The sequence below is a fragment of the Pyrus communis genome, chromosome 17 (genome assembly GCF_041283825.1).
Source record: "Pyrus communis isolate YQ-2024b chromosome 17, ASM4128382v1, whole genome shotgun sequence".
Lineage (NCBI taxonomy): Eukaryota > Viridiplantae > Streptophyta > Magnoliopsida > Rosales > Rosaceae > Pyrus > Pyrus communis.
In genome coordinates this window covers 2273091-2298014 of record NC_142581.1, presented here as the reverse complement: position 1 = coordinate 2298014, position 24924 = coordinate 2273091, and the positions used below count along the sequence as shown (strand labels likewise).

The 24924-nt window shown below is 38.2% G+C and overlaps 5 protein-coding genes across 6 annotated transcripts; 4 read left to right on the top strand and 1 right to left on the bottom strand.

The window, feature by feature from the left end:
- The first annotated feature begins 680 nt into the window (after nucleotides 1-680).
- On the top strand, nucleotides 681-3393 carry LOC137708281 (uncharacterized). 2 transcript variants are annotated; one of them, XM_068447325.2, is made up of 6 exons: nucleotides 681-1085; nucleotides 1832-1867; nucleotides 2320-2521; nucleotides 2623-2695; nucleotides 2814-2931; nucleotides 3089-3393. In XM_068447325.2, exons 1-6 carry the CDS (start codon nucleotides 901-903, stop codon nucleotides 3126-3128), a joined length of 654 nt encoding a protein of 217 aa, XP_068303426.2. In that variant the 5' UTR covers nucleotides 681-900; the 3' UTR covers nucleotides 3129-3393. The 2 variants fall into 2 exon arrangements, with proteins under 2 accessions (XP_068303426.2, XP_088544787.1); XM_088688661.1 differs by lacking the exon at nucleotides 3089-3393 and having other exon boundaries at nucleotides 771-1085; nucleotides 2814-2935.
- A 443-nt stretch (nucleotides 3394-3836) lies between these two features.
- Nucleotides 3837-9934, top strand: CFM2 (CRM family member 2). Its single transcript, XM_068446998.2, has 13 exons — nucleotides 3837-4611; nucleotides 5108-5639; nucleotides 5725-5855; nucleotides 6039-6326; nucleotides 6414-6570; nucleotides 6723-7015; nucleotides 7445-7504; nucleotides 7616-7672; nucleotides 7979-8293; nucleotides 8395-8640; nucleotides 8726-8960; nucleotides 9082-9212; nucleotides 9311-9934. Exons 1-13 carry the CDS (start codon nucleotides 3907-3909, stop codon nucleotides 9515-9517), a joined length of 3357 nt encoding a protein of 1118 aa, XP_068303099.2. The 5' UTR covers nucleotides 3837-3906; the 3' UTR covers nucleotides 9518-9934.
- Nucleotides 9935-17264: 7330 nt separating this feature from the next.
- Nucleotides 17265-19633, top strand: LOC137707459 (ferredoxin-thioredoxin reductase catalytic chain, chloroplastic). The gene is made up of 6 exons (XM_068446335.2): nucleotides 17265-17599; nucleotides 17998-18110; nucleotides 18552-18601; nucleotides 18751-18822; nucleotides 19324-19384; nucleotides 19488-19633. Exons 1-6 carry the CDS (start codon nucleotides 17500-17502, stop codon nucleotides 19530-19532), a joined length of 441 nt encoding a protein of 146 aa, XP_068302436.2. The 5' UTR covers nucleotides 17265-17499; the 3' UTR covers nucleotides 19533-19633.
- Nucleotides 19634-20636: 1003 nt separating this feature from the next.
- LOC137707597 (uncharacterized) lies at nucleotides 20637-23478 on the top strand. Its single transcript, XM_068446504.2, has 7 exons — nucleotides 20637-20883; nucleotides 21226-21359; nucleotides 21881-21930; nucleotides 22034-22527; nucleotides 22630-22710; nucleotides 22960-23022; nucleotides 23115-23478. The coding sequence occupies exons 1-7, from the start codon at nucleotides 20839-20841 to the stop codon at nucleotides 23172-23174; spliced, it is 927 nt and encodes a 308-aa protein (XP_068302605.2). The 5' UTR covers nucleotides 20637-20838; the 3' UTR covers nucleotides 23175-23478.
- A 65-nt stretch (nucleotides 23479-23543) lies between these two features.
- Nucleotides 23544-24505, bottom strand: LOC137707598 (zinc finger AN1 domain-containing stress-associated protein 12). The gene is made up of 2 exons (XM_068446505.2): nucleotides 24208-24505; nucleotides 23544-24127 (listed from the first exon to the last, which is right to left on the bottom strand). Exons 1-2 carry the CDS (start codon nucleotides 24310-24312, stop codon nucleotides 23654-23656), a joined length of 579 nt encoding a protein of 192 aa, XP_068302606.2. The 5' UTR covers nucleotides 24313-24505; the 3' UTR covers nucleotides 23544-23653.
- Nucleotides 24506-24924: the final 419 nt, after the last annotated feature.

The window sequence follows — 24924 nt, the reverse complement described above, 5'->3', positions numbered from 1 at the left end:
AAAAAGCCAGATGAGAAAAAACGTGGGCCGGATAAGGTAGATAGAGGCATTATTCAGAATTAAAGTGATAACGGATAAGGCCCAAAACCATGCTGGGGGACCCACTCACGGGCCAGGAAGAAGCTACAATCAAGCGCATGCAAACTCTTCGGTCATCCTTGCAACTTTTTTTCTTAATTTTAATTTTCCACTTTTTTTTTTCCATTTTTTAGAATATTTCTGAAGACATCTCATTTTTTTAATAAATTTGAAGATTTATTTGCATCTATTTATTTAGAGCTAGCAATTTCTTAGACAACCAGTTATCTGACGTAAAATGAAATGCCATAAAAATAACGAGTTTCAGGTCAATTAGTTAATGAGTTGGGTCATTAACGGGTAATCCATTAAAACTCATTAACATGTAAGGTCATTATCGAATCACCTGTTAAGAACTCAATAAAATACTGTATGTCAGACCTAGACATTAAGCATAGCAATATCCTGCATAACTCGTTAACTCGACATGAAACAACACAACTAGTTAACTTTTCGAGTCGTCATTGGGTTACATATTAAGACCCATTTAGATAATAGGTTCAATACAACACAACTCGTTAAGATAATGAATATGATACGAAAACAACAAGATCAGATTTTCAAACCTATCTATACTGTTTATGAGGAAAATAAGAAATTTTGACAAAAACAGAAAAGAAGAAAAAGAGAGACCGGCGGTTATATCCGCTACACCCGCTTGCAGAGGATACACCTCCCTGTATGGCGAGCCCTCACAACTGGTAGTTGGGGGGTCGGTCAGCCCGTAAGATTACGGGTATAAATTGCACATGCCCGTACAGTATTATCTCCTTCTTTTCCTCTCTCTGCACAAAGACCGCAACAAAAAACAGACAGTGCCCGATGACGATGACGTCGATGATCAAAGGGCTTGTTCACTTCGTGTTCGCAGTCTACTTGGTTTCTCTACTGTCGGGTATCCAACTGCCTGTGGATGGGCGGGTTCTCTTGCTGAAGAAACCCGACCCGGAAAATGCTGCCGCCACTGCTCGTTGGTTGGTCGCTCAGAATTCCTGGGGCGTCTTGAAGTAAGAATCTCTTTACTTTCTTCTCGTAATTTCGTGTTGTTTCTGTTGGTTTTTTAACTTTTTACTGTCGTGGGAAGATTGCTTTCGGTTAATTTGGGGGCTTTTTGGCTATGATTATGTTTGCTGATTAGAGAACCAAATTAGTGTGATTTTAATTTGGTTCTTATTGGTCAAATTGGAGATCTGATTTCGAAGCTCATGTGTTTGTGATGAAATTCAAACATGTTTGGGTGTTGTAGAATTTTACTTGCTTGTAAATTGGTTCTTAGAAAGTGCTTTTAGCGACAGTAAGAATTAAAAGTGCTTCTGGTTACGGAAGCACTTGTTGGGGTCGTTTATGATTGCTTATCTAAGAAGCACTTTAGTTCATAAGTGTTTATAAACTCTTTTAGAATTCAATTTCAAATGACTGAAAGCCAGAAATGTTTTTGAGTTCCAAAAGTAGTTTCTGGGTTCCAGTTATGTGATTCTTGTAGGAAGCATTTCAAGTTCTTTTGCAGGATTCACATGCATTTTTCCTAAAGATTGGTTCCAAAAACATTTTCACAAAAACCGTTTTCTGTTATTTTAAAAGCAGTTCCAAACGAGCCGTATGTTAGAAGTGTTTTCATTAGAAAGTAGTTGATATTTTCTTTAAAATCCCAAGTGCTCCTTGAAAAATATCGACTAAGTTTTTGTAAGAAAAATATTTTTGTTTGGAAGCTTAGACATTTGATGCTTGCTTGTGATTTGTTTTTCTTTCACAGTACTATCTCAAGTGAATTGGGAGGAGCACCCTTCGGGTAAGATTTCTTATTTTTTCTTGTTATATATATGATCGCGTTAGATATACTACCGAATGCTAATGCTAGTATTTATGTCTAGTTTCCGCCCTCATAAGTACAAGTTTAGGTACAACTGCAAAAGCGAAATATTTTGCAGGGTTCACTTGAGGCAAGACATACAATCCTAATGTTTAGTTTCCTTTCTTTGTCTTAGTACTTGTGCCCTGTAGGAGGATCGAGTTTACATAAAGAAGAAAATTACCACCAGTAGGACAGTGTGCGTATTGCATAATGAAGTTTTCTTCGCTCTGCGATTCTTGTTTGAAAAGATCCATTTGTTATGCCTTTCCACACAATAGCGCTCTATGTTTGCCTCAAACTCTTGTATCTCAAATGGTTAATGAAACCTCCATATCACTACAACAACTATGATGTTTCTCGGATAAAATAATTTTGAAAATACGATGCAGGAATGTGGTTTCATTTAGCGATGGAGAACCTGGAAACGGCCGTGGTATCCCTTACTTCTACTTGACAACTCTTGATCCGACTGCAAGAAACGCATTGAATGATCCAAGAGCTTCGTTGACAATTAGTGAGCATCCTATTGGAACCTGCGGCAAGAGAGACCCAGAGAATCCCACTTGTGCAAAGCTTACACTTAACGGGAAGGTGTGTTGCACCATAGAATTTATTTATTATCCATATTATCCCGAGGAGGAGGATAAATCGCATTAATTATCGCTAACCTGGGATGCATGATATATTTGCAGCTGAAGCTTGCGGATCCCAAAGAAACAGAATTTGCTATAAGTGCCTTGTTCACAAAGCATCCGGAGATGAAGGGTAATACTAAATACACAAATATCACACACCACCTGCGGTTCTTTCGTAATTTCAGTTTTTCGTTTTATCTCTTGCTCAGCTAATTAAGTGATTTTTGTTTTGGTTGGATGGTTAACAGACTGGCCCAAGGATCACAACTTCCAGTTCTTCAAATTAGACATCGAGAATATCTTTCTGATCGATTGGTTTGGCGGTCCAAAACCTCTCACAGTCGATCAGTACCTTCATCTCAAAACGTGAGTGTTAAAGCATATCTCGTTCGCAATAGCTAAAACGTAGCCTCATGCTATCATATCTGAATGAAAAAACTTACTTTCACGTCTTCAAGTCTTCAATTTAAAAGTTTTATGTTTGCTTTTCGACTTACTGAAAACGAATCTCTGCAATCTACAGGACAGAGAACGCCTTGATTCGAGGATTACTCGTGTTCTAACTGTAATTCCTCTTGTATGTTTATGAGCTGGATGGATCTGCATTCAAATTGTGCATAATAACTCTGTTGTAAATCACAGGAGACAATTGTAATTATATATAATCATCCATGTAAGTTCTGTAAATCGTTCACGCAAATGCGCATAATTTGTCTGTACAAGGAACTGTTTTTTTCTTTCTGCTTTCTGTGGTTTAAGCTTAAAATGCAACTCGCTCTTTGTAATGATGATTTGTGGTTGATTTAAAATGAGTAGTCCAGATTTCTCTATCCTTCAGCTCTCGACTGCGAGATTTGGAGAGGATCTCGATTCGATTCACGCAATGACCTGTATGAATTTTCACAGATTTTTGAAGGCGTTCACTTAGTAACCCTTAGCAAACACAGCATTATCTAAAATTGTTTTACCCTCGTTCTAACAAAAAGATTATTGGAATAATTGTTGATCTTGGCCTTTCTTACTAGATATAGAAAAGTCATATGGCTTTGATTTAGGGAGAAATTTTGCAATGCCGGAAATGTAACTTGATATATTAAGTGTCATAATACAATTGATTAGAAACTTGAAATAAAAAAATTTCAATAAATTGTATTGTTAGTCTTGATGTACCGGACCGTGTTACCTGCAGACGGATGGTCTCAATTCTTTCCTTTTCGTGGGATTTCACGCGCGTGTCACGTGATTTGAGGATAGAGATAGATGGTCGTTAAAAATTGGCTCGTAAACGTTCACCCGCTTGAAACTTGATACCCTGCAACCGTCGGAGAGCTGAGCAACGAAATGTCGCCGCCGATGAGTCTCTCTGCAACTCACCTTACCACTTCACGCTTCCCGCCAAAAACCATAACCGACCACCCATCACTCTCTCCCTTCTTTTCCTTTCCCAGAGCCCTCCCCTCCCAAAATCCTAAATCCTCTAAATTCACAATTCGGAGCTCCGCCGCCGACACCAAAACACTTGCGCCCAAGTCTGCCATTCAGAGAATCGCCGAGAAGCTCCAAAGCCTCGGGTTCACCGAGAGCACCCAAAATCCCGACAGGCAGCCCGATACGAAGTCTGCCGGGAAAATCTTTGTTCCGATTCCGGAGAAATTGCCCAAGTACCGGGTCGGGCACACGCTCGATGCAAGCTGGAGCACGCCCGAGAACCCGGTCCCAGAACCGGGTACCGGCGGAGCGATTGCGAGGTTTCATGAGTTGAGGCGGGAGGTGAAGAAGCAGAAGGAATTAGAGAGGGAGGAGAGGAAGGGGAAGGGGGAGAGGAGGGTTCCGACATTGGCGGAGCTGAGCTTGGGGAAGGGTGAGTTGAGGCGGCTGACGACGGTTGGGCTTGGGCTGAGGAAGAAGCTGAAGATTGGGAAGGCTGGGATTACTGAAGGGATTGTGAATGGGATTCACGAGAACTGGCGGCGGTCGGAGGTTGTGAAGATTGTGTGTGAGGATTTGTGTAGGTTGAACATGAAGAGGACTCATGACTTGTTGGAGGTTAGGCTTCAATTTTCACTAGTTATTTGAATCACTCAATGTTTTTGTTTTTGACTTGTGCAATGATTGTTTATACTTGCTATCGATTTGAGTGACTTGACATTGCCCATTTGGGACTGCTTGCTCTTCTGGTTATAAGTGCTTTTACTAGAAGTGCTTTAATTAGAAACACTTTCTTGGAAAGGCACTTCGTAGTGCTTTCCCAGAAGCACTTTCTATGACCCATAAACAGTTACATTTTTTATCCAATATTACCAGAAGCGCTTTTGATGAAATTATTTTTGGAACCAATCCTTAGTAAAACGCAAGTGAATCCTGAAAAAGCATTTGAAGTTGCAGAAAGCACTTCAAGTGATTTTTGAACCCAAAAACATTTTCTCTAAAAGCGCATTTAGTTATTTTAAAATCACTTCCAAACGAACGCATAATCTAGTACAAAAGCAACACTCTGGTTGGATTAACAGGTTGGTAATATCCCTTGTCCTGACATTCTCAGAGAAAAACTGGAGGGCTGGTTGTCTGGAGGGCTGGAAGTAAGATAATTTTGTATAGGGGGGTGAACTATAAGTATCCATACTTTTTGCGTGACAATGTTTGCGAAGATTCAATGAGTGAGGCTAACTCTAATGCACTACCTGATACACACATCAATGATGGAGGAAATGAGAGTGGTACATCCAGCAAAAATGATGTAAACTCTGCTATAGTACCAAGTACAAGCTATGAACAAGCTCAACCAGCATTAGTACAAGGTGTTGGTTTGCCAGGTAGAGTTCGGTTTCAACTTCCAGGCGAGGCACAACTTTCAGAAGAAAATGACAGCATGTTAGAGGGACTGGGGCCGCGGTTTACTGATTGGTGGGGTTACGAACCTCTTCCCGTTGATGCTGACCTTCTACCAGCCATTGTTCCTGGATACAGGAAACCTTTCCGCCTTCTTCCCTATGGTCTGAAGCCTAAACTAACAGATGATGAAATGACCACAATAAGAAGACTCGGCCGACCCTTACCATGTCATTTTGCATTGGGTGAGTTTGGCTTAAGCTTTTATAACTCTTGTTTTCTGGCCAGTGTTTATTTACTATAATTTTTTAAATTTTTTCTTGTTTACAGGCAGAAATAGAAATCTTCAGGGTTTGGCTGCTTCCATTGTCAAACTCTGGGAAAAATGTGAGATTGCCAAAATAGCTGTTAAAAGAGGGGTACAGAACACTAACAGCGAGATGATGGCTGAAGAGTTAAAGGTTGAAGATAAGCTAGGAATTTCTCTTCAGTCTTACTTTTCTATTATAACTAGAATAAACTGCTTGTCCAGTCAATTTACATTTAAATTGATTTGAATGGGGACTTCTTCTTTAATTATCATACATTCATGTTGGAAGACTTTGTGACGATTGCTACTTTTAATTAAATGTACTCTGTTGCAGAGGCTGACTGGCGGAACTCTGCTTGCTCGGGACAGGGAATTTATAGTTTTGTATAGGGGAAAGGATTTTCTGCCACCTGCAGTTTCGTCTGCAATAGAAGAGCGGAGGAGGCTTGCAATACGTGTTGAGCGTAGTACCTCAGTTCCATCTAGACAGGATCTTGAACCCAGTACCGAGCCAGAAAATAAACATGTCTGGATCGATGATCATAAAATGGGGCTTCCATCCGCAAGAAAGCTAAAGTCTACCGAGGCAGCTGTCGATAGGACTAGCATTAAATTGTCCATGGTATGATTTCATTGAGATGCTACAGTTAGGTGAATTCTCTGCTTTGGCTGTTTTGTGTGTTACAAATGGCATATCTGTAATCAACAGGCTTTAGAAAAGAGAGTAAAGGCAGAAAAACTTCTAGCGGATCTGGAGAACGCAGCGAACCCCCAACAACCGGAAATAGATAAAGAAGGTATTACTAAAGAAGAAAGATATATGCTAAGGAAGGTTGGCTTGAGAATGAAGCCTTTCCTACTGATGGGTGAGTTGCCATCTTCTCTCTCTTGAACTCACTATTTTTTGCTTGTTACCTGATTATTTTGTTCTTTTGAATTAACTCATAGGTCATATTGGAAATCTATCAAAATATCTAGTTCCTTTAGAAGTGGTTTTAACTTATATTTTGATGCTCAGGAAGGCGAGGAGTATTTGATGGAACAATTGAAAACATGCATCTTCATTGGAAGTACAGGGAACTCGTTAAGATAATATCTAATGAGAAAAGCATCGAAGCTGTTCACCAAGTAGCACAAACCTTAGAGGCAGAAAGTGGTGGGATACTAGTGGCAGTGGAGAGAGTGAGTAAGGGTTATGCAATTATTGTGTATCGCGGAAAAAATTATAGCAGGCCTGCTTCTTTGAGACCTCAGACACTTCTGACTAAAAGAGAAGCAATGAAACGTTCTATTGAGGCACAGCGTCGTGAGGTAAAATTGGATTTTCTATCTGCTCACGTGCATTTAAGCTATTTGTCATTACCAACCAGCCTCCTGCAACCCAAAACGCTGCATTTGGAAAAGGAATCCGCCTAGTTCAAAGAGACTGGATTAATGACATAGTGATCTTATTCCATCATATACTATCAAGTACTTTTAACATACAAAGTCATCTCCCCTGAAACCTGATGATAAAGGTGCTTTTGGTTGGAAATATGTTAATAAAGTATACACCTATAGTTTCACTGCTATGGAATCCCTTATTCAAGGATCTTGGCTCAATCTACTTTCTTTCTTTTTATTTTATTTTTTTATCTATAACTAAACTAATTTGTCTATTTTCCGTTTTAAAATTTCCCCATCGTCATAACTACTTCATCATCTGATTCCTTTTTGTTTGTTTCCTGCTTTGACGTGCAGTCTTTGAAACTTCATGTTTTAAAGCTTAACGAAAACATAGCTGAATTGAAGCTTCAATTGGTGAGTTGTCCTGGGTATTTATAATTCTGTTTTATCAGTTTCTATCAAAATTTTATGTCCGTTGTTCCCATTCAAAGTGAGGCAAATTGTGCTATGTTTTTCTTGAAATAGAATAAAGACAAGGAATCAGACAATACGCACTCGGTTAACGAATCAAGAACTCAATTGGTGAGTTATCTCATGTTTATATACTTCCATGGGCTTCAAACCAAATTAAGTAATAAACTGAGCTAAAGTTAATAGTTTTGAAGAGGCAAACGTTGTAAAGTCCGAATAACGTTTGAGATCAAATACTGAATTTAACATGGTTCTCTCTCATTCTGTAAAACCTGCTTGTCATGAAGTGAATGTCAATCTACATAGTAAATACTATGCTAATTTGTCAGATGTTTTCATTCTATTTAAATATTTACCACCTCCTTAGTACCTTCTTCCGAAGTGCGGTCTGAAATAGTGCATTTTGTATCATTCAAGGCTAGAGACAAACAAGAAGCTCATGTGATTCCCATAAGTTTGAATGATGGAGTGGCACCTGTTGTGAACGGTCAATTAGCCACGCAACAAGACAATATGACGAGTTTCTCTCCGACCTGTGACGAGGATGAATCTGGGAAAGTTGAGCCAGGATCTTCAAATGAATCAGTTACAAATGAAGAGGATGACACTAGTACAGTTGAGACAGGATCTTCAAATGAATCAGTTACATATGAAAGTCGTGCAAATTCACTCAAGGATATAAATGGAGAAGTTGAAGACTTCCCATCTACGTGTTGTCCCGAAGATGTTCTGGTAATATCTACATCTATGCGTGTTTATATTTAGTAACTCCTTAGTATCTTCTGCAGCTTCGAAGAGCGGTATCTGAAACAGTGTACATCGTATTTGTTAAGGCTAGAAACAAACAAGAAGTTAATGTGACTCCCATGAAATTGGAAGATAGAACGGGCACTGTAGTAAACGGTCAGGTAGCCACACAACAGGATAAAGTCCTTACTTTCTCTTCGATCTGGGGTGAGGATGAAAATGGTAAAGCTGAGCCAGTATCTTCCAGTGAACCAACTAGAAATGAAGTGCATGCAAATTTGCTCAAGGATGTAAATGGAGAGGAGGGAGTCCCCGTCTCTAAATCTTTCTCGGTAAATATCAATTGTCATGAATTTCTATGCATGTTTATATTCTAGGTTGGAAACTTCTTATGTTGTATGATTTATGTGGTTTCAGACAAACCGTTTGAGCAGTTCAGCAACTGTGGTCAAACATCGTCGCATTTCTGATAATGAGGCCAGGGACTCATCACGCAGACCTGGCAATAGTGAATCAGAACCATCAGACCCAGTACTGGTAAGAAAGAATTTTAATGAGAGGCCCTCGAAGGTGGTTCATCTTTCCAACAATGAGAGGCTGCTTCTGCGAAAACAAGCCCTCAAGATGAAAAACCGCCCTGTGATAGCAGTTGGTAATTTTATAACCACTTTATGTTTTCCGGTTTACCTCTTCGTGTTCATCTATAATTTGCTAAAACGGTTGTTTTCTTGGTAAGAAACTTTAAGTACTTAGCTTCTGTTATCACCTTTTAGGAAGGAGCAACATTGTAACTGGTGTTGCTAAAACAATCAAGGCGCACTTTGAGAAGCACCCTCTTGCGATAGTGAACGTCAAGGGCAGAGCAAAAGGAACTTCGGTCAGGGAAGTTGTTTTCAAACTGGAGGTGTGCGCGCCCAAGTTCCTCCTATTTCTCTTATCCCCCTCGTTTTTCTTTGCTTACATTATAAATTGCTGATCTCTCTCTTTTTGCCTCTCTCATAGCAAGCAACAGGTGCGGTTTTAGTCTCCCAGGAGCCTAGCAAAGTTATACTTTACAGGGGCTGGGGCGCAGGGGAAAATCCTCGCCGTAATGGAAGTAACACAGGGAAAATTGCTTCTTCTCAGGGTGCCGTGTCTCCCGAACTCCTGGCGGCAATAAGACTCGAGTGCGGCTTTAAATCTCGCGAAGGCGAAGATGCAGCTGCTTAGGTTGGAGTCTTAGCTGGTGCCAGAAGGTACCGCTGGATCATCTATCCCTTGATCATTGCCTACGGTAGAAAGCTTGCACCTACACACACTGTCACCGAAGCCGATGATCATCTTAAGAGCGTGAGTAGACTCCGAAACTCATCTGTTCTTACCTCTTTTGGCATCTCAAATTCCAGGAATTGTGGAGATGATAACTTTGGAATGGTTAATAACCTTCGTACATAGATTGATTTAGTGCTTCAAGAAGAGAAATGCAGGCATTCCGTCGACACTTGACATCCAATGACCGGAAGTTTAACGCTAGAAGTCCAGAGAGCTGGTTGAGTTGAGGTTCAGATTAGGTTTAGTCAAATTGTAAACTCAGAAGCCACCCTCTGTATCTGTGAATTTTCGAAACATTTATAAACATTCATCAAATTTTGATTTTTTTTTTTTTTTTTTTTTTTTTTTTTTTTTTTAGGAATAAAGAGAAAAGAAAAAAGGTTAAAAGTAAATGTATGAAATGATCTTGTGTGTACATTGTAATGGTATTGACTCTAAAAATTACAATGTTTACGCAGAGCACATGTCGAGTAATTATAAGTTAATTATTTTCTTTTTGTGAATTCGAGCGTGCCAACTCGCAACCGAGCTCAGTCGAGAGAGTAGAATAGAGTTGGTACTGGTGTCGAATGCGCTGTTGATTTCTGTATTTGAGCGATTAAGGCTGAGGAAGGAACATATTTCAACCTTGGGTTTTAGAATTTTGAAAACTTTGCATAAAACAGGGACGCTAGGGTTGCGATGTTCTCAGCAAACTCAACTTATATCCCCATATAGGAGAATGACATTGCATTATTAACCCAAGATGTTACTCGTTTCACATAAATTTTTCTCGCACGTGCAAGTCCTTTTCTATATTTCAGCTTGTGTGAAACCCAGGAGCCTTTATATAGAGAATGACAAGACACTGCATGCCCCATCCGGCATATGCCGAAGCATGCGTTTTGTAACTTTGTTTCTCTGTCGACGTTGAAGAAATAATGTTACGTAGCCAGTCGAAGTCAAAATTACGTGGCTTCAAATGGTCCACCCGTCCGTCCGGAGGATGAGGAAAGAGGATAATAATCAAAGATTAGTGATATTTTCATCCAACTTTTGCTTTTTAGCTTTTGGATAAGCCTAGGCTAATATGACATCCAGGTGACCCTACTCGGATTTGTCACCCTACTCGGATCCGAATCCAACGGTGGGAAGCAGAGATTCCAATTCCATTTTCCATTTTCCCTTAATTTCTCTTGTACAAGAAGAATAAAACCATAATTTGTACCAAAGAAAACAAAAACTTTTTAGCTTGAGATCAACATAATTTTTTACCTTGTCCCTGAGATTTCAAGTCCATAGAATTAGTTCTTAAGTTTGTCCATCCTTAATTATTTTCGTCCTTTCATGAAAAATTTAAGTTAAATTAGCAAAAATGACAAAAAATGCCCCCAAATTTTATAAAAATTATTTTTGCCCATTGTTTATTAAATTGAGGATATTTTTATTATTTTGGTTCTTATTCAACAGAGATTTTCTACATAATGACCAAAATAATTGACGATGGACAAACTCATTGACCACTTTTATCAATTTCAAATATCAGAGACCAAAGTGAGGAGTTATGTCAATCTCAGAGACTATTTTGACTAAAATGTCCAAAACAAAAAAAAATAGAAATCCTCTCTCAGTACCGGTTTGATAATTACTTAGTTTTTAATTTTGTGTTAGATTGGAGGAGGGGATGAGGTATAAGACTGGAGGAATAATGGTGGAAGATAGATGTAGAAACAAAAAAAGTAAAAACAAAATAGTTATCAAAAGGTCTCTAAGTATTTCGAAAAATTCAATTGCTAATAAGAAAGATAAATTATTAGACTTTATTTGATAACCATTTTATTTTTATTTATTTTTAATAAAAAATTCATGTGATAACAATTTTTAGTTTCAATTAATTAAAAGGTGAAAATAAAAAATTAAACCAAAAAAGTTCAAACGAAAACTAAAAGTTAAAAATTAAGGGAATTTTAACGAAAAGCTCCCGGTACTGTTTACTTTAACGAAAAACCATATTTTTACACAAAAAAGTCAATCATAGTACTATTCACTTTACCCTTTATTTTGTCATTTTTGTTAAAACTCAAATTTTTCAAACCCTTTTCATTAGTTTTCCCAAAAATTAAAGGTTTGTTTTATTAACACATCACATTTTGTTGACTACACTCCACATTTACTTTTTAAATTAAAAATTTTCTTAACACACCCCACATATTTTCCAATACTACCCTCACACCTCACACCTCACACACCTCACACATCCCACAATCATCAACTAATTAACCACACATCAAACTCTTCATCTCTTTCAAACAAAAGAATAACCACATTTTAAAGACAAGGAAGAAGAATTAAATTGTGGTATAAAATCTCCATCTTGCCGTTTGATTTATAAACATCCGTCAAATTTTCTTGAACAATCACGTTGGATTCTAAAAAGCTTGATGGACAAATGGTAGGAACGGTTCTTATAAGGTCATGTCTCAGTTCCAACCAGCCAAAAAAACATTGATTTTCTTCATCATCAAACAACCACAAGAATATTACATTTAATTACATCTTAAAATTTTACAACATTCTCTAGTTTTCTTCCTATTTCTTGGATTCCAATTAGAACAAAGCTTTGCAAAAAGTCAAAATTTTATTCTATTATTTAAATAATTTCTTGAATGTGAAAACCAACGAATGAATGAGGAGCAAAACTCCATTTTTTGTTGTGTTCATCAAAAGATATTTTTTCATCAAAGTGTTTTGTGTTTTTAGAGTCTTGTTCTACAATGGAGAGTAAAAGTAGCTATAAGGGCTCGAATAGTCATTTCATATTAGAATTACAAATTGTTTAGTATTGCATTTTTAAGTGGGGTGTATTCAACAATATGTGGGGTGTTAATAAAAAAAGAAGAAGGAAAACTAACAAAAAGTTGTAGTTAAAAATAAAAAAATAAAAAAAAACTTTCGTTTTAATGAAAAATGACAAATAAAGGTGTAGTAAATAGTACCAGAGAAAGGTAAAAATGTGGTTTTTCGTTAAAAGTGAACAATACCGGGAGTGTTTTATTAAAACTCCCATAAAAAACCCAAAATTCAATAAGTTATCAAACGAGCCCAAACTAAAGGAAAATGATAGTTGTTCATCATACATTGTGCGGTTAGAAATCATTTGAAATTTAAAATTAAATATAAATAGTACTTAACGAAAACTGATGATCACACAATGTATGATGAATGACCACATGATCCCCAGGAAAAGAGATCATCTTCGGATCCCTTCCACATAATTCTCCTAATCAAACAATCCGGACCCTTGAAATTTGATCCAACGATTAAAGTTATTATAACTTTTAAAGTGAGCCCATGTTTGTAGCCGTTAGATCAAATTTTAAAAATCCGAATTATTTGACGAGGAGGATTAGATGGAATGGATCAGGATCTCTTTCCCTTTTCCCAAACTAATGAGATGAAACTGTGGGTTTTATTTGACACGTACGAGCCTTGAATTCAGATGAAGAGTAGCTAGGGTTTGGCTTGATGAATGGATGTCATCATCACTCACACACTCTCTCTACTCTCTCTCTCTCTCTCTCTCTCTCTCTCTCTCTCTCTCTCTGCATATGTGTCAGAAGAAAGAGGACACAAAAAACCTAGACATTTTCTTTGCCTTTCCTTCAACGCCAGAAGCCAAACAGCAATCATCATGTCCTCTCCTTACCTTCTTTATCGCCATCATTGCTCCCACACCATCCCCTCCTGCAACTTCACCACCTCCTTCAACCACCCCACCACAAACCCCAAGACCAAAGCATCATCATCACTGTCTTTGAAGTTACCACCAAGAAAAAAGAAGAAAAAGAAGAAGTGACGACCCAAAACGAAAAGAAAACTTTCTCATCATGATTTCTAGCGGCCGGCTGAAACCCTAGCTCAGCTCAGCTATAGCTATCACCTTTCTTACTCCTTGGTGGTGAGAGAAAGTGAAGAGTCTGATGAGTCTCTCTCCTCTTCTTACTGTATTTCAAAGCTTTTGTGTAAGTCTTTGTGCTTTTGGGGAATCAAGCATCTTGGTCCGACGACGACGATTTGCTATCAAAGCAAGCAAATCTGGAGTTTTCAAGTTATTGTTTCTTTACGTACTTTATTTTGTGTGAAGAAGTTTAGATCTTGTGTATTAGCAGGGATTTCTGCTCTGGTTTTGTTTGTTAGGTTATCAAGAGAGTACTCGCTATTTTGGAAAGAAACTCTTCGCTCTCTCTCTCTCTCTCTCTCTCTCTGCCCCTCCCCCCCCCCCCCCCCAAATCTCTCCCTTTATGTGTACGAATTATTTTGCTTAAATGATCAGAATTATTATCTGTGCAACTTAATACTAGCTTAAGCTTGAAGACATATGTGGATCAATTTAATTTATTATATATGGTTCAAATTTCATCATGCATGGAATGCAAGTGTATTATTAATATATATGTACTGCTGAAAGAATTGATTTATTTATGTTAATTAATCAGGTAACTTAATTGCTTGAAACTTGACTCTTGTCCATTTAGATCTTTATTAGGGTTTGCACTGACGGATTTTCATATTTGAACAAATAGATTGAGTTTAATCCATTATCTTTCACCAAATATACATGATACAGTTTGATGATTAAGGCAAATGCCATATCTTGTTATGTGGCTTTGATGTTCCGGGAATACTGAATAATCTCTTGTTTGATATTTTTCATATTTGTTCATTTTGTTTGTGGGATATTATTCATTTCATGACTACACGTGATAAATATAGAAAAATGTTATTCATCCATATATTTTTACTTCTCACACGTTTGTTAATTTTTTGTTATTTTTGTTCTTCAATTCATTCGATTTGATGGTCAAAATTTGAGAGATGAGTGAGTCGCAAAATAGGTGTGTAGATAACACTCTCCTAAATAAAAAGGCAGGAAAACTTGATTCTTACATAAGGGTGTAATAATAATAATAATTTAGAACAGCTAGCAAGAAGCTATACTATTACTAGGAAATGAGGAGTAATTAACTAATACACTTGTATAATATGTACTGGTTTTGCAAAATCCAAGTAATTTTTTTTTTATCTAAAAATTGAAATTAATTTATGAAATATATTTGCTTGTGGTCTAGTGTATCAAAAAATTGAAATTAATTAAAGAAATATATTTGCTTGTGGTCTAGGTAGCTACTAAGTTCATCCCTTAAGCAGCGAATCTCATCTGTCCAGGTTGTGCAGTCATTCGACCGTTTTGAAATGAATATTGTTGAATGTTGGGTACAATTTGTCTGGATAGGATTTGGTTAAGTTGGCTTGCCATATGTATATGGATGATGTACTCCTGGGCTTCATGTCTATATATATCCTGCACTTGAGGAGTTTATTAGTATAACTAATGAATTTGAATCTTGTCTATAATACGCTGGAGGTCCCAAGCTCGGATAAAGGAGGAGGGAAGGGCGTTATGTAGTCGATAGTCGGTACTTCGCTTTCACGTCGAATTCCTATAAATACATACCTTAAGTTTACAAAATACACACACATACACAGAGATGAAAGGGAAGAAAGTGCTCTATCTACAGGGCTGCTTCTCTGAGTTCTCTCAAGAATAATTTATCCATGAAATGATGCCTTGCCCTAGTTAGGTTCTATTACCAAGGGATAGGTACTCATTCCCGGCCGCTTTCAGCTAGTGTTCCTTGTTGAGTAAGCTCACTATTTGGCTGGAAAAGGTGGTCTGGAAGCTTTCTCTCTCCCATCAAGCAAGACAAGATCACCACTTCTCTCATTAATGAACTTCCTTGAATTCTTGCTTAGCTAGTGATGGGGACAACACTTTTTCTGGCCTTGTTTGATAGCCTGGACTAGACAACTAAGACTATTTGAACTAAATAATTAGTGTGATGTGTTCATGTGTGATCTCTTAATAATACAAATTAAGAAAACTCCACTCGTTAAATTGGGCAACAACATCACATTTTAGAGAAAAACAAGTCCCAAACTCGCTTGTAGATAGTCTTCGTATTATGTAGATGTGGTTGATGCATCTCTCTTGTATTTATACTGTTGGATGAGAATTGAAGTAATCTACATCGAGACTAATACACGAGTACCTCCTGTTAATTTAGTGATAGTTCTCTTTCCAATATCAAAATTTTGATGTAGCAAATTCAATTCAGATGAATTATTATTATTATTATTATTATTATTTAGGGTAGGTTCTTACGCGTTACTCACCCGTCCATCATTGAAAACACCACTTTCCATCCGACTTGCATGTGTGAAGCATTCCCCAGCGTTCATCTTGAACCAGGATCAAACTCTTCACGAGATTCATAGTTGCATTACTTATAGCTTATATCCATACAACTTCATATTCCAAGGCATAACTTATATCCATACAACTTCATATTTGCCTAGAGTTCGCTCCTAGAAATATAGTCATCCTACCTAGGGATGGGCAACAGTTATGGCGGACGGGTAACCGCGGTTATTTACCCATAACCGTTTATGTTCATACCCGCATAACCGTTTATCCATTGGGTAATTGCATAAACGGTTATATCCATACTCATAACCGTTTATAAACGGTTAACCATACTCATAACCGTGTACCCATTTAACCATAACCATTTACCCGTTTAGCTGTTTTTGAAGCCGTTTATCCTTTTTTTACCCATTTATCCCTTTTTCACCCGTCTACATGTTTTTTTTTTTTTTAACAACTTGAAAATTATAAAAGAAAAATTTGTCATAATTTTCGTTTTCTGACAATTAAACACCATTATAGGTACATTTTAGCATGCATTTCCCTATTTTAATAATTTAAGTCCTCATACAATCCAATAATTGAAATAATAGTTAACGAACGATATTTTTCTGCTACACCTCAGCAAGTCTTTAATTATAATCCATATGATTACAAAGTAAAGCTTCTAAAAATAAAAAGTAGTCATTATCTTGAATACTAGATGATTCAAAACTCCAAAATATTCTGATGGATACTCATTATAACTGCCACCTCCAGGCTTTGGAACATCAGTTAGTACTCCCTTATAAGCATTTTCAGAAGCTGAAACATGATTCGTAAACACACAATAACAATTTCATTCCCCGTTCCTAATAGCATCAATGGCAACTGAAACATGATTTAAGAAAACCATTTCATTTCATTAGTCCGAACACACAATAATCATGTGCGCACCGATTATTTTGTAAATGGATACCCGTTATAACCGTGGAAAATTCAAAGCTCTAAAATGTTACATATATTAAATTAAATGGGTAAATGGATACCCGTTATAACTGCGGGTAATACTCATAACCGATGGATACCCGTTATAACCGCAGATAACACCCATAACCGTCCATTTAAATTTCACAGATAAACGGTTGTACCCATAACCGTTTGTTTGTCTAAACGGTTACCCAAAACCCTAACCGTAAACTTTAAATGAACGAATAATCTCAGTTACCCAAACTCATACGTATCTTACCCATCCCTAATCCAACCCCTCGCGATTTAGGGACTGTCTTTTAGGTCAAAATTGAATTATATCCAGATATAAATGGGCTGGGCTCATAGCTAACCCAGAAAGCAAAAGTCCCAAGGCCTTATAACAAGGAAGGAAGGGTTCAGAAGGAAGGGGGTTAGATTCGTTGGTATAGCGGTGAGCGGACCGAGTGGTTGGTGTGTTTCCTTAACCGATATTCTCAACGTGTGGCGGGCAACGGCTTTTACTTCCACAACTTTATTAAATGCCAATTACCAAATTAAATCATAAAATCCCCAAACTTCCAGGATTAAATTCCTCAAAAATTATATAAACGAACGGATTATTACCCAGAAAGTATAATTTAATTTCACAGTGCTCCACTCCACACTCTCATCAGTCTCAGAGGCCATGACTCTGCAACTCCAAGCTCCGTCGTTCGGCGCCAGCATTGCGTCCTTCGTTTCTCCTCTCAACCGCTCCACGCGCCGCCCTGTAATCATAGCTAATGGTTAGCAATTCTCCAACTTCTTCATCTTCTTCTTTTTTTTCAAATTTTTTATTTTTTGAGTTTATAATTATTGAGCTTTCAGATTTATAGGACCAGCTGAACGTTGTTAGATTATATGCGATTCCAAATTGTAAAAATTTAAACTTGCTTGATTAGTAGACTCGAACTCTGTGGGAACATTGGGATTTCATAATTTTGTTGTTTGATTAAAAAAAAAAATTAAACTTGCTTGATTAATATACATTTTTCAGCTTGAATTAGAATTAGAAGTTGGGATTTCATAATTTTGTTATTTGATTGCAAAGATCGTGAACTTTTGACATTTTTGAGCTTCGGTCAGAATTTTGCTCGTGAATGTTGCACTAATGGATGCTTTAAATTTTGAATGTTTCTGGCAGCGGAGCCGTCAGATAAATCTGTTGAAATCATGAGGAAGTTCTCTGAGCAGTATGCTCGCAAGTCCGGAACATATTTCTGTGTCGATAAGGGAGTTACTTCTGTTGTTATCAAGGTGTGTATTAATTTACTTATGTTGTATGCTTAATTAGAACTGTCTGAAGTATTTTCGTTATCATTGTATACTGGAAGGACTCAAATCGACTTCAAAGCCGATTACTTTATGATCTTCCGGCCTTCCACCAGGGGTTGGAACGGTAAAGAACATGTACCCCTGACCCCCTAGATCCTATAGACTATCAAACACCTTTGAATTGTTCTCTTAAATCGACCCCTATATGCGTAGTTCTTTGATTCAGTATCTTGCTGCTGTAGTTCTTAGTCTTTTGCATCACAATTCACAAGAGAATTCGTTTGGGGCAAAAAGATCCCTTACAAATGGATATGGCATCCTGAGATTATATATACTTGGATCCTTCATTATCGTAATTCGGTTTACTAAACTGTATTTGTTGGATAGTCTATGTGAAAGAAACTCATCCTGGTATCTCAACAGGGATTGGCAGACCATAAAGATTCATTGGGAGCTCCGCTCTGCCCTTGTCGGTAAGCATCTGTTCTTTGGTATTTTTTTCTTGACTAGGAGTCTATGGTGTTCTTACTTTGCCCTCTGCCTCAAACACCTTAGCAGTGTCAAAGTCGATTCATGTTCATGTCATGTCATGCTTTCCAAGTCTGAATCTATTGTGTTGCAGGCATTATGATGATAAACCTGCCGAGGCAGGCCAAGGCTTTTGGAACTGCCCATGTGTTCCTATGAGAGAGAGGTGATATATTTTAGTATTTTGTGAAATTAGTATACGAACCAGTTTTTCTCTACATTTTTCATTCCGTTAGATTATAGATTTGTATACCTGATATGGAAACGTAGTGTCAAAGGCTTTGAAGTACTAGATTACGATTGGGATATATCGGTAAATCATTGTGGGCAAAATATTTTTGGTACTCGGTCTGAAATCAAAGATAAGTAGGCTTAGTGTTATATTTGCTAGCTAGCTAAAAACATAATAAGGAACAAAAGCTACTTAGAAGTTTCTGGTGAAACGCCGATAGTTCTTGCAAATTTCAACCAGATGGCCGTTGGAATACCAAAACCAAAATTGTATTCTTTGCTGTTGAGGTTCTTGTGTTTATGTTTTCCTAATCTGAATTTTCTGCTCAAAGCCAGCTTTAACTCTCAACATTTGCATTCAAGCGATCGTCATACGAAAATGATGTCTGTATATGTAAACCTGGTTCTTACGAAAACTGTGAATCTGTGTTGGCAGGAAGGAATGCCACTGCATGCTCTTTCTCACTCCGGACAATGATTTTGCCGGACCGGAACAGGTACTTCATACATCATTCTTTGAGAAAATCTCACGTAGTCCCGTTCATCCGTTACGGTTTTAATAACCTAATTGCTTACCTTCACAACTGTTGTGCAATGCAGGCAATCTCCCTGGAAGAGATCAAAGAATCAACAGCAAACATGTAATAAGCTTTAGTGCGTATTAACAAGTATGTGTAAACAGTCCACTTCTGTATTTGTAAAAGAAAAAAGAAAAAAAGAAAAAAAAAGCTCATATTTTGAATCTCTCCGTTATCTCCTTTTACGGACCTCCGTTTGTTTCTGTCTCTTGACGTTCCTTTCATTTACTCAATCTAGAGGTCAAAATTAACCCGGGAATGGGATGCGTAGAGAGAGAAAAGAAGTGTACGGAAATTACTTCTCTTTTATGGTGACGTACTAATCCTTTTAATGCAATTATTCAAGAATTATGGTGCAGCCCCTGGACTTTGCCATATTCTCAAGATTTTCTTTTAATTTAAATTTAACTGATCTCCTTATCCGCAAACCCAAATGAATCTTTGCCACCTGGCTTTTGTGCTCCAAAGTCCAAACGAAATTCCCATGGAATGATGCCTTTTGGATTTGTTCATCTGACACGTGGACGGTTACAATTAAGAAAAGAATTATATGCTCTTTAAAACTGGGAATGAGATTCACTTTAGATCTCTTTTTTCGCAGCCTGCAGATTAAGAGATCCAAGTCATTCAAAAGAGAGACAAAGAGATTCGGGTTGTTTAAGTTTTTGAGTTTTTGAGATTCGAGTCGTTTAAAATTGGGAATGAGATCCACTCCGGATCTGTGTCCGAAGCTGTGGACCAAAAGACTCGAACTGTCTAATGAAGGTCGTAGGATAGGATAATGAAGGTCGTAGGATTGAAAATGAGTGATTTGTATCTCTCAGTCTGCGAGCTCCAAACACAGGATTCAGACATTAACAAGAGGTATGTGAGAAGTAAAACGTGGTGTATAAAGAGAATACCTTTCTTTTTTTAGTACCTCGATATTTTTACACTAAGGGGGGGGGAGTTCGACTAACCCACATAATGGACAGCTTAATTTGGTATCGAATTCACCATCCATGAGATTCAAACCTAAGACCTCTCACTTCCAAGTGAAGAAGAATATCACTATACCATAGTACTGAGTGGCAGAGGGCATACCCCTTGGATATTCGGTAAAATTAATTAAAAATCAGGCTAATGGGCCTCAACGTTTCTAATATCTAAAGAAGTGGGCTTTGAAGGCTGTGGGGCCGCTGGAAAAACATAGGCCTCCATTCCATCGGATTGACCTGACCGGGTGGCGACTGCCAACTCCGCAGCATGGATGGCATCAATGGATTATACCCTTCTTCTTTCTGCAAATCGCAGCATCTGCACTGCACAGAGAGAGAGAGAGAGAGAGATTAGGGTTTCGCTCTGAAATCAATTGGGGATTTTGACTTCTAAGTATGTCGAATTCGAGGGTTACCATCACCCTCGGTCGCTCTGGCCAGGTAACTTTTCTTCTCTGCATTCGTTCTTGTTTCTGTGTTTTTCTTCGCCAATTGAATCTGTGAGGAGGAAGGGGATGGTTGCAATTATCCAAATTGTGTAATTTTCCACATTAATCAGCTTCAAAGGGAAAGGGATCAATTTTATCTTACGTTTGCTAAATTAGATTCAATTTCTTGAGCTTCAAATTCATCCTATTTAGCTATTTGGAATGCTTTGACGAACTTTTGGGTTGTGCTGGACTTGGCTGAATGGCTCATAATATCCTGTGCTGAAGAATCGTCTTGAATGTGAATTCGGGTTGATTTGTGTGTTTGGTTGCTTATTTGTTGAAATATTTGTAGGTTGTGGAGAGAGGAGGATTTGTATCCAACTCTGGGAAAATGCGTGGTGATAGTGGGATGGTTTCTGGAAGTAAACGAATGGCAGACAGACTTGGGAGTAATGCTCATGGTTTTTCGTTTTCTTCGGGCAAGCGGTACATTGTTCTATCTCGTTTATGTCCATAACTTTTGCCTGGCATATCAGCATACTACTTGTTTCAGTAGTTCTTCAGATGCTGTGTGTTGAGGATGCTTGTGATTCTCCAATAGTTTGTTTCCTTCTTATGGTTGTTATTAGTTATTACTGAGAACTCGTGGTATCCAATGCCCAGAATTGTTTTAACATCTTCTACCGTGCAAGCCACCGCCAATGCTAGAACTAGCTCTTGAAGCATTTTCATGTTGAGAACGGTCTGAGTTAGGAGTAGGCTGGTGCATTTTGTTCATTAATTAGAAGGGTAGTTTGAAAAATGTGAAAATAATTTATTTGTTTTCGCCTCTCTTTTTAAGTTTGTTTGGCGACAATCAGAGATCTACGTTTCTCAGTTTACAGAAGTTTGATAATGATGGCAGTAATGTTTTTATGGTTGTCCCATTTCGAGAATTGGTATTTCAGGCAGTAACATGGCAGATGCGTCTTTAGTCCTATCATGATGTGTTCAATATCAATTTTCAGGCAACGAGGAGATGGCATAAAATGGAATGAGGGTGATAGAACACTGCAAGGTAAACTATCTTATCTGATATCACTGATATTACCATGATGTATCGTTTATTGTTCTTTATATGGTTTCCTTGTATTGACTCTGGTGCATTAAACCAAGTGAAGATTCACGAATCAGTCGAAATGACCTCAGATTGAAATTGTTGCGTAAAAGATTATTTAAGAAGCAAATTGGCGGAGTTGTTGAAGAGCACAAGCAGATGGACCCTCGTGCAAAGCTTTCAAAACCTGTTCATCCTTCACTGAAATACCAGGTGTTGCAGCATAATTCAGAAACAAATGGAAGTAACACCATGAGGCAGGTTCCTCCCAGAGAAAGTCCCGCTGATCTATACCAGGTAAATTCTCGAAGAAACTTCTACTCTTCTCCAACTACAGATGGATTCAGAGGTAGATCCCCACCAAGAGAGCTGCACCCACCATCATCATTTAGGCCAGTTGACGCTTCTAGAGCTGGCCAGTTCCCGAGAAATGGTATGGTTGGTTCTTCTCAGCCAACAGACTCCTTTATTTTCACAATGAAAGCTAACCCTCAAGCTGCCAGGCCAATAGCACAGTTTGCACCACCAAGAGCCAGTGTGCAGAGAAGTTCACAAATGGTACTACCTTTTGGCGATTGTACCATTTTAGCTTCAATTTTAGGAAATCTGGTCTTGTATTGCTACTTCAAATTTGATGAGTTTATCTCTGCGTTTGTACAGGTGGATGAAACTCTAACTGTTGCTGGCTTGTTGCATAGCCTTGGTTTGGGAAAATATGCCATTATTTTCCAGGCTGAAGAAGTAAGTTACCTGGCCGTTTTGAAATTTTCATTTAAATTTGCTTTCCTTAATTTGGATGAAGACTATAGGCCGTCGTTGTCTGATTTTTGACACAGCATCTAAAATAGGGAATAATATCTGTGTTTTTAAAGGGGAAATCTGATCAATCCAACGAGAAATACTAATATAACTGAAGACGAATTTAGGTTCTATGTTTCGTCTTTGGTTGTGGACGTCAGGTTTCTCAATGCTCGGTTGTTGGGTTTGCAGGTGGACATGACTGCTTTGAAGCAGATGGGGGATAAGGATCTCAAAGAGCTGGGCATACCGATGGTAAGTTTCATTCACTCTAAGCTTCCTCTTTTATCCGCATGCTCGTTGCAATGGAACTTGACCCGTTCTCACAGAGGTTGCTTAATATTCAGGGACCAAGAAAAAAAATCCTTCTTGCACTTTTGCCCCGTACTAAACGGCAACCACCATAATCTTTACTTTTAAACGATGCAACAAAAGATCTTATTAAGAACGAAGGATAGAAGATTGCCGCTGTGCCACTGTACCGCTGTGCCAATCGCATTTCATTTGTTTGTACTTTCACCCGTTGTATCCGAAATATAGTTGAAGTTGAGGTTCGAGAGGGGTTGATTAGTTTGAATAATTCCTCCTCCTCTATAGGTGTCGTGTTGTCGATTTGAAAGATAGGGTTTGTGCTGTTGTATTTTATACATAGAACTAAGACATGAACAAATGAATGTATGAATTTAATGTTTAGTTACTTTGTACATTGCACGTCGGTTTCTCGTTTTGTTCATGCATTTGTGTCCGTATAATTCTCAGAATACTGTGATTTGCGGTTAAGGATGAATCAAACGTTTATTCGTGTACTATAATTGAATCAAAGAATTACAACGTAACGATGTCGTTTCGGACAAACATCAAATTGTGGAAGCAGATGAACAATCTCTCAATAAGCTCGAACAGAAGGCGCTCTCGAAGCCGAAGACTTGGAATCCCGCGCACTCTTCCCACATTCTTTCCCTTCCCTCGAAGCAAAAGCAGCCATGAACTTGTCGTTCCAGCTCACAGCCTTCCCCGCCAACGACGGCTGTGCCGCCGTCTGCTTCCTGCAAACATGGTCGGCCGGGAACCGGTGCTTGAGGCAAACCTTGATCTGGCAAGTCTTGCAGGTGCTGGTATTCGAAAACGTGAGAATCTCCTTACACCGCCGAACCGGGCAGGTTGGTTTCTTCTTCTTTCTGGGGTCGCAATTTCCGGACTTGGCGTGCTTCTCCAACAGCAATTTCTGGTCCTGTTCGCCGTCGCGGCCGGTGGTTTCTATGGAGGCCGAGCAGATTTCGCAAACCACCACCTTTCTGCTGTTGTGGTCCGATTTCGGGCACTCGTGGGACTTGTAGGACCGATGCTCAACGCAGAAAACCTGCACATTCGTAAATTCAAGGCAATCAAAAAATGCAAAACGCTTGATTTTCCGAATCGAATCCACGAAGCCCAACGTACCTTACTACAACCGTCACATTGGAAGGGGAGGAAATCGAGCTGGTGGCAATCGGAGAGCTGGCAGTGTCTTCCCAAATCCGGGAAAGCTTCTGTTCCTCCTGTCATCTTGTTCGTAATCTGAATTCAATTCCCTTGGAATCTCTAGTCTTGGATTGGCAGCCGGCCCCTCTTGGAAGGTTAATATATAGAGGGAGAGACAAGGTCGGTAGGTAGGTCTGGGGTTGGCTTGGGGCGGAAGCCAAAACCAGGTTTGACGCGGATTGCAGGAGACGCAAGTTTCTAGTTTCGCACGACCCCCTCTTTCCTTTCCTCCTTTACGGCATATATCCCTCCAAAAAATACAAGATAGATAGACCCACAAAAATTAGAATTTTTTTGAAGTCCGTCGATGGTTAATCTAACATATAATCTAATAAAATCTATCGGTCGACAAAAAAAAGAAATAAAAAAATAGAGCATGACAATTGAAATTATAAAAAGTTTTTATCCAATTAAACTCTTGAAGGTTTTCCACAAAAGTTAATAGTTATTGTTTTTTTTTTTTGAACAAAAAAAAATAGGGTAAATTGAATAGTATCATGATTGATTTTTTAGTATAAAAATATGATTTTTTGTTAAAATAAATAGTATCGGAAGTTTTTCATTAAAATTCCTAAAAAAATAAAAACCATTGATTATTCAAGGACAATAAAAAATGGACATGGATGTGAAGTCTGA